Source organism: Aquarana catesbeiana, linkage group LG02, assembly GCF_042186555.1.
Source record: "Aquarana catesbeiana isolate 2022-GZ linkage group LG02, ASM4218655v1, whole genome shotgun sequence".
NCBI lineage: Eukaryota > Metazoa > Chordata > Amphibia > Anura > Ranidae > Aquarana > Aquarana catesbeiana.
Genome location: NC_133325.1, coordinates 177,936,702 through 177,957,634, shown reverse-complemented (window position 1 = coordinate 177,957,634; position 20,933 = coordinate 177,936,702). Strand labels below are relative to the sequence as shown.

At 42.1% G+C, this 20,933-nt stretch overlaps 1 protein-coding gene across 2 annotated transcripts in view; it reads right to left on the bottom strand.

The window, feature by feature from the left end:
• The window catches only part of BAZ2A (bromodomain adjacent to zinc finger domain 2A), a 164,923-nt gene that overhangs the window by 66,084 nt on the left and 77,906 nt on the right, over window positions 1–20,933 (bottom strand). For both annotated transcript variants that reach the window (XM_073613917.1, XM_073613916.1), the window contains exons 6-9: window positions 18,131–18,289; window positions 15,377–15,434; window positions 11,073–11,181; window positions 8,651–8,752 (exon numbers count right to left, since the gene is read on the bottom strand). In XM_073613917.1, the coding sequence (XP_073470018.1) occupies window positions 8,651–8,752; window positions 11,073–11,181; window positions 15,377–15,434; window positions 18,131–18,289 (428 nt within the window). The remainder of the gene's footprint in view (window positions 1–8,650; window positions 8,753–11,072; window positions 11,182–15,376; window positions 15,435–18,130; window positions 18,290–20,933) is intronic.

Below are 20,933 nucleotides of genomic sequence, written 5' to 3'. Positions count from 1 at the left end.
CGATCCCCCCCCAATCACCCCCCCCCTGTCACAAACTGACACCAGCAGGTTTTTTTTTTTTTTTTTTTTTCTGATTACTGTATTGGTGTCAGTTTGTGACAGTTACAGTGTCAGGGCAGTGAGTGTTAGGCCCCCTGTAGGTCTAGGGTACCCCCCTAACCCCCCCTAATAAAGTTTTAACCCCTTGATCACCCTCCGTCACCAGTGTCGCTAAGCGATCATTTTTCTGATCGCTGTATTAGTGTCGCTGGTGATGCTAGTTAGTGAGGTAAATATTTAGGTTCGCCGTCAGCGTTTTATAGCGACAGGGACCCCCATATACTACCTAATAAATGTTTTAACCCCTTGATTGCCCCCTAGTTAACCCTTTCACCACTGATCACTGTATAACCGTTACGGGTAACGCTGGTTAGTTTGTTTATTTTTTATAGTGTCAGGGCACCCGCCGTTTATTACCGAATAAAGATTTAGCCCCCTGATCGCCCGGCGGTGATATGCGTCGCCCCAGGCAGCGTCAGATTAGCGCCAGTACCGCTAACACCCACGCACGCAGCATACGCCTCCCTTAGTGGTATAGTATCTGTACGGATCAATATCTGATCCGATCAGATCTATACTAGCGTCCCCAGCAGTTTAGGGTTCCCAAAAACACAGTGTTAGCGGGATCAGCCCAGATACCTGCTAGCACCTGCGTTTTGCCCCTCCGCCCGGCTCGGCCCAGCCCACCCAAGTGCAGTATCGATCGATCACGGTCACTTACAAAACACTAAACGCATAACTGCAGCGTTCGCAGAGTCAGGCCTGATCCCTGCGATCGCTAACAGTTTTTTTGGTAGCGTTTTGGTGAAATGGCAAGCACCAGCCCCAGGCAGCGTCAGGTTAGTGCCAGTAGCGCTAACACCCACGCACCGTACACCTCCCTTAGTGGTATAGTATCTGAACGCATCAATATCTGATCCGATCAGATCTAGATTAGCGTCCCCAGCAGTTTAGGATTCCCAAAAACGCAGTGTTAGCGGGATCAGCCCAGATACCTGCTAGCACCTGCGTTTTGCCCCTCCGCCTGGCCCAGCCCAGCCCACCCAAGTGCAGTATCGATCGATCACTGTCACTTACAAAACACTAAACGCATAACTGCAGCGTTCGCAGAGTCAGGCCTGATCCCTGCGATCGCTAACAGTTTTTTTGGTAGCGTTTTGGTGAACTGGCAAGCACCAGCCCCAGGCAGCGTCAGGTTAGTGCCAGTAGCGCTAACACCCACGCACGCACCGTACACCTCCCTTAGTGGTATAGTATCTGAACTGATCAATATCTGATCCGATCAGATCTATACTGGCATCCCCAGCAGTTTAGGGTTCCCAAAAACGCAGTGTTAGTGGGATCAGCCCAGATACCTGCTAGCACCTGCGTTTTGCCCCTCCGCCCGGCCCAGCCCAGCCCACCCAAGTGCAGTATCGATCGATCACTGTCACTTACAAAACACTAAACGCATAACTGCAGCGTTCGCAGAGTCAGGCCTGATCCCTGCGATCGTTAACAGTTTTTTTGGTAGCGTTTTGGTGAACTGGCAAGCGCCAGCGGCCTAGTACACCCCGGTCATAGTCAAAGCAGCACTGCAGTAACACTTGGTGACGTGGCGAGTCCCATAAGTGCAGTTCAAGCTGGTGAGGTGGCAAGCACAAGTAGTGTCCCGCTGCCACCAAGAAGACAAACACAGGCCCGTCGTGCCCATAGTGCCCTTCCTGCTGCATTCGCCAATCCTAATTGGGAACCCACCACTTCTGCAGCGCCCGTACTTCCCCCATTCACATCCCCAACCAAATGCAGTCGGCTGCATGAGAGGCATTTTTATGTCCTCCCGAGTACCCCTACCCAGCGAACCCCCCAAAAAAGATGTCGTGTCTGCAGTAAGCGCGGATATAGGCGTGACATCCGCTATTATTGTCCCTCCTGTCCTGACAATCCTGGTCTTTGCATTGGTGAATGTTTTGAACGCTACCATTCAGTAGCTGAGTATTAGCGTAGGGTACAGCATTGCACAGACTAGGACACACTTTCACAGGGTCTCCCAAGATGCCATCGCATTTTGAGAGACCCGAACCTGGAACCGGTTACAGTTACAAAAGGTACAGTTACAAAAAAAGTGTAAAAAAAAAAAAAAAACACAAACAAAAATATAAAATAAAAAATAATAGTTGTCGTTTTATTGTTCTCTCTCTATTCTCGCTCTCTCTCTATTGTTCTGCTCTTTTTTACTGTATTCTATTCTGCAATGTTTTATTGTTATTATGTTTTATCATGTTTGCTTTTCAGGTATGCAGTTTTTTATACTTTACCGTTTACTGTGCTTTATTGTTAGCCATATTTTTGTCTTCAGGTACAGCATTCACGACTTTGAGTGGTTATACCAGAATGATGCTTGCAGGTTTAGGTATCATCTTGGTATCATTCTTTTCAGCCAGCGGTCGGCTTTCATGTAAAAGCAATCCTAGCGGCTAATTAGCCTCTAGACTGCTTTACAAGCAGAGAGAATGCCCCCCCCCCCCCCCCATCGTCTTCCGTGTTTTTCTCTGGCTCTCCTGTCTCAACAGGGAACCTGAGAATGCAGCCGGTGATTCAGCCAGCTGACCATAGAGCTGATCAGAGACGAGAGTGGCTCCAAACATCTCTATGGCCTAAGAAACCGGAAGCTACGAGCATTTTATGACTTAGATTTCACCGGATGTAAATAGCGCCATTGGGAAATTGGGGAAGCATTTTATCACACCGATCTTGGTGTGGTCAGATGCTTTGAGGGCAGAGGAGAAATCTAGGGTCTAATAGACCCCAATTTTTTCAAAAAAGAGTACCTGTCACTACCTATTGCTATCATAGGGGATATTTACATTCCCTGAGATAACAGTAAAAATGATTAAAAAAAAAAAAAAAAAAATGAAAGGAACAGTTTTAAAATAAGATAAAAAAGCAAAAAAATAATAAAGAAAAAAAAAAAAAAAAAAAAAAAGCACCCCTGTCCCCCCTGCTCTCGCGCTAAGGCGAACGCAAGCGTCGGTCTGGCGTCAAATGTAAACAGCAATTGCACCATGCATGTGAGGTATCACCGCGACGGTCAGATCGAGGGCAGTAATTTTAGCAGTAGACCTCCTCTGTAAATCTAAAGTGGTAACCTGTAAAGGCTTTTAAAGGCTTTTAAAAATGTATTTATTTTGTTGCCACTGCATGTTTGTGCGCAATTGTAAAGCATGTCATGTTTGGTATCCATGTACTCGGCCTAAGATCATCTTTTTTATTTCATCAAACATTTGGGCAATATAGTGTGTTTTAGTGCATTAAAATGTAAAAAAGTGTGTTTTTTCCCCAAAAAATGCGTTTGAAAAATCGCTGCGCAAATACTGTGTGAAAAAAAAAAATTAAACACCCACCATTTTAATCTGTAGGGCATTTGCTTTAAAAAAATATATAATGTGTGGGGGTTCAAAGTAATTTTCTTGCAAAAAAAAAAAATTTTTTCATGTAATCAAAAAGTGTCAGAAAGGGCTTTGTCTTCAAGTGGTTAGAAGAGTGGGTGATGTGTGACATAAGCTTCTAAATGTTGTGCATAAAATGCCAGGACAGTTCAAACCCCCCCCAAATGACCCCATTTTGGAAAGTAGACACCCCAAGCTATTTGCTGAGAGGCATGTCGAGTCCATGGAATATTTTATATTGTGACACAAGTTGCGGGAAAGAGACAAATTTTTTTTTTTTTTTTTTGCACAAAGTTGTCACTAAATGATATATTGCTCAAACATGCCATGGGAATATGTGAAATTACACCCCAAAATACATTCTGTTGCTTCTCCTGAGTACGGGGATACCACATGTGTGAGACTTTTTGGGAGCCTAGCCGCGTATGGGACCCCGAAAACCAAGCACCGCCTTCAGGCTTTCTAAGGGCGTAAATTTTTGATTTCACTCTTCACTGCCTATCACAGTCTCGGAGGCCATGGAATGCCCAGGTGGCACAACCCCCCCCAAATGACCCCATTTTGGAAAGTAGACACCCAAAGCTATTTGCTGAGTGGTATAGTGAGTATTTTGCAGACCTCACTTTTTGTCACAAAGTTTTGAAAATTAAAAAAAGAAAAAAAAAATTTTTTTTTTTGTCTTTCTTCATTTTCAAAAACAAATGAGAGCTGCAAAATACTCACCATGCCTCTCAGCAAATAGCTTGGGGTGTCTACTTTCCAAAATGGGGTCATTTGGGGGGGGTTTGTGCCACCTGGGCATTCCATGACCTCCGAAACTGTGATAGGCAGTGAAGAGTGAAATCAAAAATGTACACCCTTAGAAATCCTGAAGGCGGTGATTGGTTTTCGGGGTCCCGTACGCGGCTAGGCTCCTAAAAAGTCCCACACATGTGGTATCCCCATACTCAGGAGAAGCAGCAGAATGTATTTTGGGGTGCAATTCCACATATGCCCATGACCTGTGTGAGCAATATATCATTTAGTGACAACTTTGTGCAAAAAAAAAAAAAAAATAAATTGTCACATTCCCGCAACTTGTGTCAAAATATAAAATATTCCATGGACTCAACATGCCTCTCAGCAAATAGCTTGGGGTGTCTACTTTCCAAAATGGGGTCATTTGGGGGGGGTTTGTGCCATCTGGGCATTTTATGGCCTTCAAAACTGTGATAGGTAGTGAGGAGTAAAATCAAAAATGTACGCCCTTAGAAATCCTGAAGGCAGTGATTGGTTTTCGGGGCCCCGTATGCGGCTAGGCTCCCAAAAAGTCCCACACATGTGGTATCCCCATACTCAGGAGAAGCAGCTAAATGTATTTTGGGGTGCAATTCCACATATGCCCATGGCCTGTGTGAGCAATATATCATTTAGTGACAACTTTTTGTAAATTTTTTTTTTTTTGTCATTATTCAATCACTTGGGACAAAAAAAATGAATATTCAATGGGCTCAACATGCCTCTCAGCAATTTCCTTGGGGTGTCTACTTTCCAAAATGGGGTCATTTGTGGGGGTTTTGTACTGCCCTGCCATTTTAGCACCTCAAGAAACGACATAGGCAGTCATAAATTAAAGGCTGTGTAAATTCCAGAAAATGTACCCTAGATTGTAGGCGCTATAACTTTTGCGCAAACCAATAAATATACACTTATTGACATTTTTTTACCAAAGACATGTGGCCAAATACATTTTGGCCTAAATGTATGACTAAAATTGAGTTTATTGGATTTTTTTTAGAACAAAAAGTAGAAAATATCATTTTCAAAATTTTCGGTCTTTTTCCGTGTATAGCGCAAAAAATAAAAACGGCAGAGGTGATCAAATACCATCAAAAGAAAGCTCTATTTGTGGGAAGAAAAGGACGCAAATTTCGTTTGGTTACAGCATTGCATGACCGCGCAATTAGCAGTTAAAGCGACGCAGTGCCAATTTGTAAAAAGTGCTCTGGTCAGGAAGGGGGTAAATCCTTCCGGGGCTGAAGTGGTTAAGGTTATTATCCGATTAATCGAAACGATAAATCGACTAACTAATCGATTATGAAAATATTCATTAGTTGTAGCCCTATTTTTTATATAGATATTCAACAAAGTTAAATGTATTTTCAATGGCTTTTTTTTTTCCTCTATGTTCAGCGTTTGTTACTGCTACTCGTTGTTACCCCCCGCCTGCTAATGACAGTGCCTGCCCCTGCCCTCCTGCAGCTAAAATAAACCTTTTACATTTCCACACAATCCTCTGTTTCCCAATGATAGGTGCCCAGTGTACGTGCCCTTTATATTAAAATAAATAAATGGCATCTATACCTTGTTTCTGAGTGCCGCTAATGTGGTTAGCTGCCTCTCCTCCTGGCTGATGTGAGCTGGGGATTCTTGGCCCCACCCACTTTGTCAGATCAAGAGGGGAGAGGTGGCCGGTTACATGAGCGGGGCTCTGAAAAAGGGTATAGATGGCATTTTTTTTTTTTATAAAGCACACACAGGGGCACCTATCATTAGGAAACAGAGGAAATGAAAAGGATACAGTGGCTTAACAACCACTTTAAGTGTTTACTTTAAAGCTGAACTCCAGGCAACAGCTAAATGCAGAGATGAAACTTGCATGGGAGCAGGTTTACCCTACAAAGCTTCTATATTTTCTATATTTATTTCCATCCGGTCTTGAGATTTACACAGCTCTGCCATACAGCACAGACTTTATTTTTCTATGTTGAAGTTAGGTTGGCCATACACCAGTAGAATTTTGAAAATTTGTTTCCGAAACGTTTGTTTGATGTTCTAATGTTTAGCGAGGTCAGCGATCATTTTCAACCATAGTGACAAGAAAATTCAAAGCAGTAGTATCTAAAAAAAACACGAGCAAACAAAATTTGAACTGTGAATGTCGTTTTCGTTTGCCAAAAATACAGTACAAAGGGTAATGAAACCAGTTGCACCTGGGATTTTATTCAAGTAACAGTCTGGTTGACATTTAAAAGTGGTTTTAAAAATGCAAGACTTTATCTTAATGCATTCCCTGTATTAACCACTTGGCTTAGCGGGCATTTTCACCCCCTTCCTGCCAAGGCCAATTCGCTGTCACACTTTGAATGACAATTGCACGGTTATGCAACACTGTACCCATATGAAATTTATACAATTTTTTTCACACAAATCGAGTTCTTTCTTTTGGTGGTATTTAATCACCACTGGGATTTTTATTTTTTGCTAAACAAAAAAAAAAGACCAAAAATGATTTTAATTTTTTTTCCAAAGATTCTTAGTTTCGGTTATAAAATTTTGTAAATAAGTCATTTTTCTCCTTCACTGATGTGCGCTGATGAGGCTGCACTGATAGGCGGTACAGATTGGCGGTACTGTTGGGGCTCCACTGATCATCAGGACACTAATGATCAGTGTCCCGATTGTCAGTGCATATTTGCTGATTTTCAGCTCTCCTCACGCACTGTCAGCGTGATTGGACAGCGCCGATTACGTGGTAAAGAGCTGCCGTGATTGGCTGTTTACCCTTATCTGTGATCAGCTGCGTCTGAAAGTCACATCGATTACAGATCGCTGCCGAAGTGTGGCGCACAGGCAGCACAAAACGTCCTCCCGGTAAAGTGCAGCCACGCTGTAGCCCTCATTCGGCTATAGCTGGGCCGCATAGGGGTTAGGGTAAAAGATGTTTCAGTACTTGTATTGCCCCCTCACCTCCCTATATATTTATACCATCTCTATCCAACACTGTGCCTGTCTGCAGCGGCACTGGTCTCTGTTCCTCTCCTCACAGGTCAGAGGTAGCAGCGCTCCCGCTGTTGTCAATCAAATCTTGTGAGGAGGGAGGGGGAGGCAGGGTCAAGCCATGCCATGTGTGTCTATGGATTCACATAGCCCGGCTCAGGAATAAGCCTGCAGGTGTTGCCCCATAGCAAGAAGCTTGCTATGGGGCCACACAGAAGAGGAGTAGCCAAGATGGCCGGCAGGGAAAGAGGAGGTTCCAGAAAAGGAGGTTGGGGGCCGCTCTGTGAAATAACATTGCACAGAGTAGGCAAGTGTAACATGTTTATTTTTTTAGAAAAGCCTTTACAATCACTTAAAAAGGATAAGTTCACTTTTTGGAAAAAAATGATAAAATGCACATTTTTTTAAGAGTCTGTAAAGCATTGCACCAGCGAGATCAGCAGGCGAGCAACGTGCATTTCTGGACCCTCCTCCTTCGCCCCGCTGCCTTCTGGGATACACAGGTCCCAGAATACGGTGTGACACTTCAGAAGTCGCAGCGTGACTTGTGCATGTGCAGTAGGAAACCAGCTATAAAGTCTGAAGTCTTCACTGCCCGTTTCCCTTACTTACAATGCCGGCGCCTGCACCGAACCTATTTGACTAATCTGAATGGGGGGTGGGCGCGACATCGCAGGATCCCTGGACAGGCAAGTGTCCTTATATTAAAAGTGAATGTAAACCCTCTCCTATACCTAGTGAAGTCAAAAGCCTCAGATGAGAATATTTCAGCTTTCTACATTCTTTAGAAAGTACACGTTACAAATTTTCTTCCTGTTTCAGCAGTGGGTGTGGAGTCTGGGCATACATTGTATGAGAGCCGATTGGAGGAAAAGGCACACCCCCCACTCTACATAGGAAGAAGAATGAAGAAACTTGCAGGGCTGCAGTCTGGATAGACCAGCTCTCTGCTTATCTTTAAGTTCAACACAAATTTCCAGCTGCTTTTATCTCCTGTGTCGAAAACTTGTCACGCTGATAACAGAGGAATGGAGCAGCAGAAAGACACGGAACGCAGAGCTTTGGAGAGAGATAAGTAAACACTACAGATATATGTGCCCAGGTCAGATTTCATGAATGGGGTGTACAACCACTTTAAAAGTCAGCAGCTATATACATACACACACACACACACACACACACACACAGCCTGTACATATTGCAATGTGTACAAGTCAGCATTAAAAGGAAACCACCGATTAGTAAATCAACCCCTTTTAGCGACTAAAGGCAAAGAGACTGTGCACTTTGCAAGTGCAGTTGCATTCATTTTGACCAGAGCTTAGTGAATGCTCTGCTGATTTCTATTATCCAATCATGATCCAGAGCAAATTTGCTCCACAATTAGTATCTTCAAAAAACTATCCTGTGAGAGAAAAACTCACTTCTTGAGTGTGTCGCTCTTCATAGAAGTCTCCAACAGGCATCCGGGGACTGAAACTAAAGTGCTCTCTGCGGACGTAGGGGCCAGCATTCTTAGAGAGATACTGCACAGCAGCAGAATGGAAACACATAGAAAGAAAAACATTGGTAAAAATGCATAATAATGTAGTCCAATTCAATAATTTAGTTGCATAAACAGATAATGACTATATACTGTACACCATAACATTGCTGTATCTTTGAGACATTTGTGCTACTATGACTGCCAGATGGTAGCTAAAAAAATAATCAGTTTTATTCTGCCCGATACCAGCATAAGCTGTGAGTTTTGGATGCTCAGACTTTCGATTTTGACTCTAGTGCAGTGATGTTAGTGAATTGCTTGTTCTCCACTTCACACATGCACAAAACATCCTGTACTCTTTCCACCAAACACAAGGCATTCACTTTAACATCTATTTTCACATAACAAAGATCCGGTAAGTAAGCACATGAATGGACCTAATATGAGGTGCTCACTTAGGCTCGATTCACACCTATGCATGTTGCTTTTGAGCATTTCTGCAGTGCGTTTTGCTGTGCTTTCCACGTTTTTTGCTTTTCTGCAAAAAGCATGGAATAAAAAAAAAAAAAAAAAAAAATTGGTGTGAATGGAGCCTTATGATTAGAAAACAAAGAATCAACCCATTAGTCAAATGTGGAAAACTTGCAATTTGATGATTCTCCTAAATCTGTGCATTGCAGATTTGTTCAAGGAAAAAAAAAAAAAAATAATAATCATGCAATTCATACAGTATCTTGCAAAAGTGAGTACATCCCTCATATTTTGGTAAATATTTTATTATATCTTTTCATGTGACAACACTTTACTACAATATAAAGTAGTGAGTGTACAGCTTGTAACAGTGTAAATTTGCGGTACCCTCAAAATAAGTCAACACGGCCATTAATGTCCAAACCGCTGGCAACAAAAGTGAGTACACCCCAAGTGAAAATGTCCAAATTGGGCCCATTTAGCCATTTTCCCTCCCCGATGTCATGTGACTCGTTCGTGTTACAAGGTCTCAGGGTGTTAAATTTGGTGTCATGGCTCTCACTCCTTTAAACTGGTCACTGGAAGTTCAACATGGCACCTCACGGCAAAGAGCTCGAAGGACTTACAGCGGTTTAACAGGACAGGTTCCACTCAGAACAGGCCTTGCCATGGGTCGACCAAAGAAGTTGAGTGCACATGCTCAGCGTTATATATAGAGGTCATCTTTGGGAAATAGACATATGAGTGCTGCCAACATTGCTGCAAAGGTTAAAGGGATGGAGAGTCAGCTTGTCAGTGCTCAGACCATACACCGCACACTGCATCAAATTGGTCTGCATGGCTGTCGTCCCAGAAAGATGCCTCTTCTAAAGATGATGCACAAGAAAGCCCAAAAAACGTTTTCTGAACACAATCTAAGGACTAAGGACATGGGTTACTGGAACCATGTCCTGTGGTCTGATGAGACCAAGATAAACTTATTTGGTTCAGATGGTGTCAAGCGTGTGTGGCAGCAACCAGGTGAGGACTACAAAGACAAGTGTGTCTTGACTTCAGTCAAGCATGGTGGTGGGAGCGTCATGGTCTGGGGCTGCATGAGTGCTGCCGGCACTGGGGAGCTACAGTTTATTGAGGGAACCATGAATGCCAACATGTACTGTGACATACTGAAGCAGAGCACGATCCCCTCACTTCGGAGACTAGGCCGCAGGGCAGTATTCCAACATTATAACAACCCCAAACACACCTCCAAGATGACCACTGCCTTGCTAAAGTAGCTGAGGGTAAAGGTGATGGACTGGCCAAGCATGTCTCCAGACCTAAACCCTATTAAGCATCTGTGGGGCATCCTCAAAACGCAAGGTCTCTAACATCCACCAGCTCTGTGATGTCGTCATAGAGGAGTGGAAGAGGATTCCAGTGGCAACCTGTGAAGCTCTGGTGAACTCCATGCCCAAGAGGGTTAAGGCAGTGCTGGAAAATAATGGTGGCCACACAAAATATTGACCCTTTGGGCCAAATTTGAACATTTTCACTTAGGGGTGTACTCACTTTTGTTGCCAGTGGTTTAGACATTAATGGCTGTGTGTTGAGTTATTTTGAGGGGACAGCAAATTTACACTGTTATACAAGCTGTACACTCACTACTTTACATTGTAGCAAAGTGTAATTTCTTCAGTGTTATCACATGAAAAGATATAATAAAATAGTTACAAAAATGCGAGGGGTGTACCCACTTTTGTGAGATACTGTATATCCTGACTGCCTGGGATTCTTTAGAGATCATAATTGCTAATTTTTACTCAATGTGCATAGCCACAGTCCAACTATTATACTGTATATTCCCACTGTAAAATGGTTAAGATCAAATAAGAGAAGATCACCCTCACCTTAATGACTTCAGGAAACTGTTTCATTCTTTTACCACAAGGAGCATAATACCAGGTCTCCCCCTGCCAGCGATGGCTACCTTTCCTTATCCGAACTTCACGCTTCCATCTATACAGAGAAAATAGCAGGTTCACAAATTTTGAAGAGAGCACTAACTTCACAAAATATTAAATGCAGCCTGAATACATTATGGCTCCTCATTGTAATTGAATTTCACTAGTTTATATCTGTACTTATGTTAAAGTAATGTCCCAAATGCAAGTTAGAGAGAAGCAATTGAAAGATTCAATTTCTTAGGTGCTGAAGGAAAACCAAAAAGTCAATTGATTAAGCTGCATGGAGACCTTGATTACATCTAGCGTACGGTTTATAATGCAATGCCCCCCCCCCCCCCAGTGTGCAAAAATAAATATGCCTGCAACCAGGTTTAATGTCGGTTTGACCAGAGTTGGGCTTTAAAGCAAAGCTGTAGTGAGTCCTGCTGCACTGGTCATAATGTGCAAGGATGACAAAGTCACCCGTTTGCTCTACTCTAGCGCAGCCAGGTTAGAGCTGTCCCTTCACTGCCATATTCTCCCAGTTTATTCTGGGATTTCATCGCTGCTTTACAGCCATTGAAGTGGACACCTAAAGTGGATGTAAACACTCTCCTATAGCCAGTGAAGTGAACAGTCTCAGATGATACACGTGGATGAAACAAATCTCCCTACACAAGTTTTATATGCATATCCACTGTCTTCAGCTTGCTATATGCTTTAGAATTCTTAGATTGTGTTAGAATTTTTACTTCCTCACTCAGCAGCAGTAGTCTTGGCTTAGACTGTGTGACAGCCGATTGGAGGAAAGGCACACACCCCCACTCCACATAGTCATAGGCAGAACAACAAAGAAACTTTCAGAGCTGTGCTGTGACAAGACAAGCTCTCTGCTGATTTATAGCACCCACCCCCAACACACGTTTCAGGCTGCTTTTATCTCCCATCTCTGAGAACTTGTCAGAAGTTATCATACTGATAACAGAGGAACGAAACAGCAGAAAGACACGGGACTTAGGGCTTTGGATAGAGATAAGTAAACACTACAGATATATGTGTCTAGGTCAAATTTCATGAATCGGGGTTACATCCACTTTAAGTATTCTGAACAAACAGTTCAGCCTCATTTATCAATGTAACTATAAACAAACATTGTGGATAAATTAATCTCCAAAAGCTCACAACACAGGTATTTAAAACTAGTTTTTTTTTTCAGAGTAGAATCTTGGCAGTCTGCAAGTCCTCGAATGTAAATGCATAGGAGTTTTTAAACTGATAGAAAAAGAGTTTAGTGTCACTGTTATGAGGTTTGATAATTAAAAGCAGCTAGAAGAGGCTGGGATGTTTTGATTTAAAAGAGCTTTTAATGTCTGTTAAAAAATTTAAATAGTTTAAAGGGGAACTTCACCCAAAAGTTCTGGCACTTTTTTTTTTTTTGAGAGAGCAGCAGGTAGTGCAAGAAACTAAAACATTCTATTCAATTTATATAAAAATGTCTAAAGCCTTAACTTGTGTGGTAGGTTTTGGAGTAGGAAAGGATTACAATTTTATTTTTTTCCCCGTTATCCATGTCCCACTGGTGAGATTTTCTCTTATTGCCTGTTCTTTAGACACAAGACAAAATCTCTTCAAAGTGAGGGAAATCCCCTCTCATATAGCTTTGTCCCTGAGTCACATGTATGTTCATTGGAAGATTTCCCCTCTATTCCTGTTAGAACTAAAATTTCAGGTTTTTGTTTCTCCTTTTAACCACTTACGGACCCGCCCCCTGTTGTTATAAGTCGGTATTTTGAAGAGAGATATCGTTGTTATGGCAGCAGCTAGCTGTCATAACCCTGGTATATTCTTCTTCAGCGGGAGGTCCGCTTTCGAATAAAAGTGGTCTCTGCCGCGAATTCGCGCACGTCACTTCCGCCCATAGCTCTCAAGAGTCTTTTTTCTCAAATGACATGCAATTGTTTTTTTTATTGCATTTTAGTGTAAATATGAGAGCTGAGGTCTTTTTGGACAACAGATCTCATATTTAAGAGGTCCTGTCATGCTTTTTTTCTATTACAAGGGAGGTTTACATTCCTTGTAATAGGAATAAAAAAGTGACATTTTGTTTAAAGAACAGTGTAAAAAGAGAAAAAAAAAATAAAAAATTCTTAACGCGTTCCGTCCCGCCGAGCTCACGTGCAGAAGCGAATGCATATAATAACAGAGTTCAAATCACACGTGAGGTATCGCCACGATCGTTTAAGCAAGAGCAATAATTGTAGCCCTAGACCTCCTCTAACTCAAAACATGCAACCTGTAGAATTTTTTAAACATCGCCTATGGAGATTTTTAAGGGTTAAAGTTTGTCACCATTCCACGAGCCAGGTTTTTGGAAGGTAAAGTAAACCACTGGCACAAGCCCTGTAAATTTAAAATGAGCATATGAGGAAAACGCAAAAGAGGTTAGCCTCTGTAAAAACAAATTAAAACATATCAAAAGATACTGGCAGCTGAAGTTGCTCACAAATGTAAATGTTTCCTGTGTAAAGTCAGTACTAAAGCCATTCCTTACATCTACTGAATTTTCCCATTGCTTAGTGGGGCCACCCATCACATTAACGAACCAGCAGGAAGGTGCCCAAGGCAGAAATGGGTGGGGATAAGCTTACATTTTACAGTAAAAGTTAAAGATTTGCACAGAACTTCAGAATCCTATACCTCTGGAGCTATAGATGGTTACTACATATATTTTCCCCAATGGTCAACTTTGCTTATGCGAATGTAACCATATACTACAGATGTATAAAGAATTTTGCCAACAGCTTTTCACACTTTAGAACCCTTCATTGCACAACAAAATAATGTATAAAGTTGTAGCCATAATTTGCACTGAAGATCCATGAATGCATAATCTTAAAATTCTACTTTAAAGTAGAGCTGCACGATTCTGGCTAAAATGAGAATCACAATTTTTGCGCTTAGAAGATAGATCATGATTCTTGCGGCATAACATCATCTTTCACATTAAGGACACGGACGTTTTTACAGTCGCTTTTTTGAGTGTTTTTTGCAGCTTAAAAACGCCTATGTTAGTCTATGGCTTCATGCCCACCTAGGCGTTTTTGAGCTGCAAATGGCATAGGCGTTTTTAAGCTGTAAAAAAAACCCAGGACCAGTGGGTTCTGAGAGACGTTTTTCAGCTGTAAAAACTCTCTAATGCTCTAAACGCTCAAAAACGTCGCTCACCAACTTTTTTGACGTTTTTGATCCATTGAAAAAAAAAAAAAAGCTAAAAAACGCTGAAAAACGCTAACGCGGAAAAATGCTAAAAAACGCTATTGCAAAAGCGTTGAAAAAAAACTGAAAAAAGTTAAAAAAAAAAAAAAAAAAAACTCACTGAAAAGCTACTGGCGTTTTCATAACGTTATTTTAACATCCCGTGTGCATGAGGCCTTAAACAAAAAAATTGGGCTAACTTTACGGTTTCGGGTTTTTTTTATTCATTGAAGTGTATTTTTTCCCCAAAAAGATTGCATTTGAGAGACCGCTGGGCAAATACAGCGTGACATAAAATATTGCAGCAATTGCCATTTTATTCCCTAGGGCCTCTGCTAAAATGTTTATATATATATATATATATTTTTAGTTAGTTTGGGGGTTCCAAGTAATCTTCTAGCAAAAAATATTGATTTCAACTTAAGAAAGAAGTGTCAGAAAAAGATTTAGACTTTAACTTCCTGCATTTACATGTTGTTGAAAAGTTGGCAGACTGCCCTATTTACTTACATAGAAGTTCTATCCCTTTGATCTAAGAAGGAAGCTTAGTTACAATGTTTCAAGTTATAAACTTGGCAGAATGCCTGGATGCTTTCTTTTGACAGCTGAGTGAGTAGATAATCTCTGCACTTGTTTATATGAAAGAATTGGCAAACTCAGCAGGAGAAATCATCAGAGGGGGTGAATCAAGATCACAATTTTTTTAACGATTAATTGTGCAGCTCTACTTTAAAGTGATAAATTCAGAACTCGTCCATGTGTACACAGGGCAGGTACTCCATAAAATGACAAGAAAAACAGAAATGGAAGGCGCGCACACCTAGTGCATTACCAAACATAATTTAATAATAAAAAGGTTTTACATAAAAGTGGGTACTCACAAAATGCAACTGACAAAAGGCCATAAAAACAATGCATGGACATGCACAGAACATGGGGTACAGCTAACGTGTTTCGGGGACGCACCCCCCTTCCTCCATAATGACCCTGCATGAATGTAAAGAATAACTTACCCATGTAGCAGAGGATAACTCACTTCTTCTGGTGTGGCAATCCTCCTACGCTGTGTTCCTGCAGGAAAAAAAAAAAAAAAAAAAAAAAAAAAAAAAAAAAAAAAAAAAGGTAGAGCTATTGTTTTGGAATTACCCCATTACAAAGCTCATTTGTGCTTGCCTAGACACTGGAAGGTAATAATAATCATAAAAGCCCATATCTTTTCACCCGCTTGCTAATAAAAGTATTACTGTTTAAACTATATATGTAAAGTGGGCATAAAGATCAACGTTTCCTGTCTTGCAAGAACACCCTTACACGGAGCCTGTCAGGAAGGGAACAAGCAAGCTGCCATTGCCAGCTTGATTAATATTCTGCATATATCAGAGCCATCACCCTCATTCTCTCTACTGTTACACAAGTCCATTTTTCAGAACAAGCATGTCACAGTACCGAATATGCCCATATCCATTACAAGTCATTGACTCACAAGTTTTTGAATGAGGACGTTAGCCCTGAAACACGCAACTTTAAAATCAGTCAAAAATAGCAGCTACCAAATGATCAAGTCCAATATCTTTGGACATAAGAATGTATCAGAATTATTATTTTGCTTTTTGTCTAGTACGGAACTGTTAAAAATTAAAGTGATTGTAAAGCTAAAGAACAATAGGTTCATATAAAATATGTGGCGCTATTCTACCCTCCTGTTCCACACTATGGAAAAATGATAGTCACGTGGTGTGACGCAACGCGTCAGGGTAGGAGGAGCCAGGTGCCGACGCTTCACGGGGACGGCCGAACCTGGAAGCTACTTGTTCTTACTGCTCGTTTTTATTTTCTCTGTAAGTTACTACGTTTTTTTCAATAAATGTAATTTATAACTACTACACTATGGGAGTTTTCCTTTCGTTTTAACTACCGCTGTGGGAGTGCTGTGAGAGGCGAGAGGGGAGACGGATAGACTGCTCCACGGACATCCCCCAGGAAAAGGCTACCCCTGCAGGATTCCTTCCACCAGAGTATTATCCATCTGCCTTACTCAGCCCATTTGGGGGCCGCTGCTGGAGGTGAGAGGCTATTAGTGTGTGCACCAGAAGAAATTAAGTGGAACAGCACAAATCACTGCTATCTGCACTGTCACATTTTGCATGACAATAGCATCGGTGTGGACTGTATTGCACTATTGTCACCTTTATGGACTATTATTTATTTATTTATTATTCATTAATGTTGCACTTTTTTATTATCAGTTACGTGCTACTGGAAAAAACTTTTTTCCATATCTTTAGTTTGTCACTCATGACACTTTTGTGCACTATTTTTTGCCCATCGCTGGGTTTGAGGTGTTGAATTCACTTTGCTTATGATATCTACAGGATATATATTTTTCATTATCTATACACTCATCACTGATTTCAGTTAATTGTGTGGGCTATATTTACAGCCTTTTCGAGATGCTATTTATTTGTTAATTATTTTTGTGACACATGCTATTTATTTAATTCATTTGTTTTTGTTTTTTTGCACTAGAGAATTTATTCTGCACTAGCCACTTTATTATTCATTTTTATCAGGAGAATGTGTTAGATCCTGTATGGGCACGGACCGTTATTCCTACACATCTCATTTATTCATTTATTAGTGTGATCTAGCAACTGGAGTTGTTTCTTTAGGCATACATTTGCTATACATCTGCCATATGGATTAGAAGGATTGTAGACACACGTAGTGTCATTTCAGTAGACCTTTTTCCATAGGTGTGGTACAGGAGGGTAGAATAGCGCCACATATTTTATATGAACCTATTGTTTCTCTTGGGGGAGCTGAGTGGACCCATCTATGTTGGCAGCTCTTTACCTAGTACCTTACTGATAGTCTTAGATTGTTTTTTTCCTGTTTAGATTGTGGTTTTTGCGCATTAGTCTCCATACATTTAAAGCTAAAGAACAATTACAGCCAGCTCCTCTGTTCTATTCATCTCTCCTATACTGTGCAATTTGTTTTTTTTTTAAACAATGCCTGTAAATACCTGATCTTTTATCTTTTATGGCAGGTCACGTGACCTCCGGCTCCTCTTATCCTTCAATCTACTGGCTACAGAGGGAGGGGTCGAGTGACCCCTCTGACGTCACCCGGGGAGGTCACATGACTGCTGTGACAGGCCAGAAGAGATTAAAAAAAAGGTATTTGCAGGCTTTGTTTTTACAAAAATATTTACACAGTAGGGGAGATTACGATAACAGAGGGGTTGGTTGTAATTGTTATTTACTTTTACTGCCAGCTAATAATAGCGGCAGGATGGGGGTGCGGGCTGACAGGCAGGGAGGGAGGGGGGAGAGAGGAAAGCAGCGAGATGATGGAGGCACATAACCTGACCACAGTAAATCAGGGATCAGCAGCCATGGTTTACTGTGGTCAGCACACAAAGGAGGACACAGGAACAGGCAGGATAAACCAGGTTTTTTTACAGCTTAGAAAAAGGGGCAGATTAGACAGCACAAGCAGTTTAATCTGCTATAAGGGAACAGGATCTTTTTTTTTTTTTCCTTTTTAGGGTTACAACCACTTTAACTAGGATCAAGTTACAATTACTGGCAACTAGGCAGCCTGACACCCATTACAAAATCCTGAAGTAAAGCTGCAGTCATAGTGAAGAAGTTGTTGAAGAATCGTAGCCTCTTTAAGAATTCAATTTTCTAGATGGGAGGGCCTTGATACTGCTATGTGGGCTATGTCTCCAGTGACTTTTTGTAGTCATTTTAGATTTTTACCTTTCACTTCTCCAGGCTCTAATTCTTCTTCTGCAGTCTCCGCTGCACTGGGCTCTGGGGTTGCTTTTTTTCTATACATTTTAATAGATGAAAAACTTTCCAGTATTGACTCAGGTTTTTCATTTTTGCTTGTTTTTGGGCTCTCCATTTGCAATAAATCTGTAAAAATATGACTTTAGTTAGCATTATGTACCAAAAACATATTTCAAATCCAAAATTTCACATGACACAAACAATTCAGATACAATTGTATTACAATATTAAACCAGGTATACAAGGATTAAGCAGGAACTGGCTGAATTTCGACCCACTAGGGGTCTTTCCTGTTCAACAGAACCGGATCGTTAGTTTGGCTTCTGTTGAACAGTCCTGCTGGAAAGCCTGCATTCGATCAGCTGCTGCAGCATTGATCAGTGTATTCTAAAGCCGGCCACAGACGAAGCAGTCGAGATTCAAAACCACGTATGGGCAGGCTGATTGTACCAAAATTGATCCATCGATACTGTGTACAACCAGCATGTCGAACTTTTCATGCAATTATTGCCAACGGCTATACGCAATACTACTCTATCCTTATGAATAATTAAATATGGCTCTTTACAAGAAAGAACCGCCAATTCTGATACCCTTCTTGCAGAAGAAACGGCTACCAGAAAAATTAGCTTCCTTGTCAAAAGGACCAAGGGAATATGTTGTATTGGCTCAAAAGGCTGTTTCTGTAATGCCGACAGAAATAAATTCAAGTCCCAAGGGTTCAGGGGAGCTCTAAACGGTGGATTAAGCCATGTTACCCCCTGTTTAAAGCTTCGGACCAAAGAATGCAAAGCAAGAGGACGTTGAAACAATACTGACAAGACTGAGACCTGGCCCTTGATAGTACTTAAGGCTAGCTTCATCTCTAACCCCATTTGCAGAAAGACAAGGATTCTCCCTATGCAAACTTTCTGGGATACCAACCCCTGGATTCACACCAGGAGACATATGCCTTCCAGACTCTATAATAAAGGATGTGAGAGTCGAGAACTGTGAGAACTGATCCCACGGAGTCACCAACGCATCTCTCCCGCATGCAAGTGGATCCCTTGTTCTTGACACAAAGTTGTCGATCTTGTTGTTGAACCTGGACACAAAACAGATCTACGTCCAGGATCCCCAATCTTTGGCATATAGCCAGGAAGATTTCGGGGTGAAGAGACCATTCCTCCCGGGAACAACTGCTGGCGACTTAAGTAGTCCGCTTGCCAATTCTCTACCCCTAGAATGAAGATTGCTGATATGCACGGCACATGCTTTTCTGCCCAGGTTAGGATCTGGCTTACCTCTCCTTGGGCTGCACGACTCCTGGTGCCCCCTTGGTGATTGATATAAGCCACTGCTGTGGCATTGTCGGATTGGATCCTGACAGGACAACCCTGCAACCTGAATGTTCAGGCCTTTAGGACTAGGTATGCCGCCCGAATCTCTAGAATGTTGATGGGTAGTCTCCCCGGTTTTGGACCATTTCCCTTGGACAGTCTCTTCCAGAACTGCTCCCCAACCCGAAAGGCTGGCATCTGTTGTTACCACCTTCCAGGTAACTGTTAAAAAAGATTTCCCTTTCCACAGATTCTAGTACAAACCACCAAACTGAGGCTCTGACGCACTATTGGCGACAAGCGCATTGGAAAATCTAACGCCTGGACTTTCTTGTTCCAGTCAGACAGGATACCGTTTTACAACAGTCTTGAATGAAACTGAGCATAGGGAACTTCGAGTGAAGCCACCATCTTTCCCAACAACCTCATACAAAGGCGATCAGAAGGACCCTTCTTTGCCCTAACTAACTGAACCAGCTCCTTTATGGTGCCGATTTTTGCCTGGGGTAAAAACACCCTCTTCTGGGTTGTATCTATAACCAGACCAAGTACTCTAGCCTTCTTATTGGTTTTAAAGAAGACTTCTCTAGGTTGAGGACCCAACCTAGGTATTCGAGGTAGTGGACTGTGGTGATCAAGCTTTGGTCTAAGCGGGTTACCGACCGGTCTATTAAGAGCAGGTCGTCTAGGTACGCCACAATTGTTATACCCCAAGCACTTAATCTGGCCAGGAGGAGGAGCCAAGACCTTTGTAACCACCCACAGTGCAGTAGCCAGACCGAAAGGTAGAGCTACAAACTGAAAATGAAGTACCGTATTTATCGGAGTATAACACGCACCCCAAGTTTGAGGGAATTTTAAGGAAAAACTTACATTTAAATGCCCATCAATGCAGCCTCGTCCAGTGTCAATGCAGCCTCGTGTCATTGCCATTGCAGCCTCATGTCATTGCAGACTTGCCCAGGCAGGCTGATTATTTAAAATTGCTGCCGATCTACGCTCCGCTGAGGGGAGAGGAGCGAGCACTGGTGTCCTGTCGAATAATGTTCCCCATCCGATAGCGTCCGCCCTGTACTGCGCAGGCGCAGCGCTTGCGCAGTACAGAGGACATAGGAGACGCCGAAAGTCTCCGAACATCAACAGCCGATTATGAGCTCTACACGGAACACAGCCGACATACACAAAGCCGAGTGTACTCAGCTATGCTCGACTCCTCTCGCAGTCCCGCCCCTATGATGGACATAATACAGGTCCAATGGCGGGACTGGGCGTGACTGTGAGCGGAGGCGAGACTAGCCTAGTACACTCGGCTATGTGATATTGGCGGCGCTCGCTCCTCTGCCCTCAGCGGAGTGGAGATTGGCGGGAATGGGTGTATAACACGCACCCACGATTTTCACCTGATTTTAAAGGGGAAAAAAGTGCGTATTATACGCCTATAAATACGG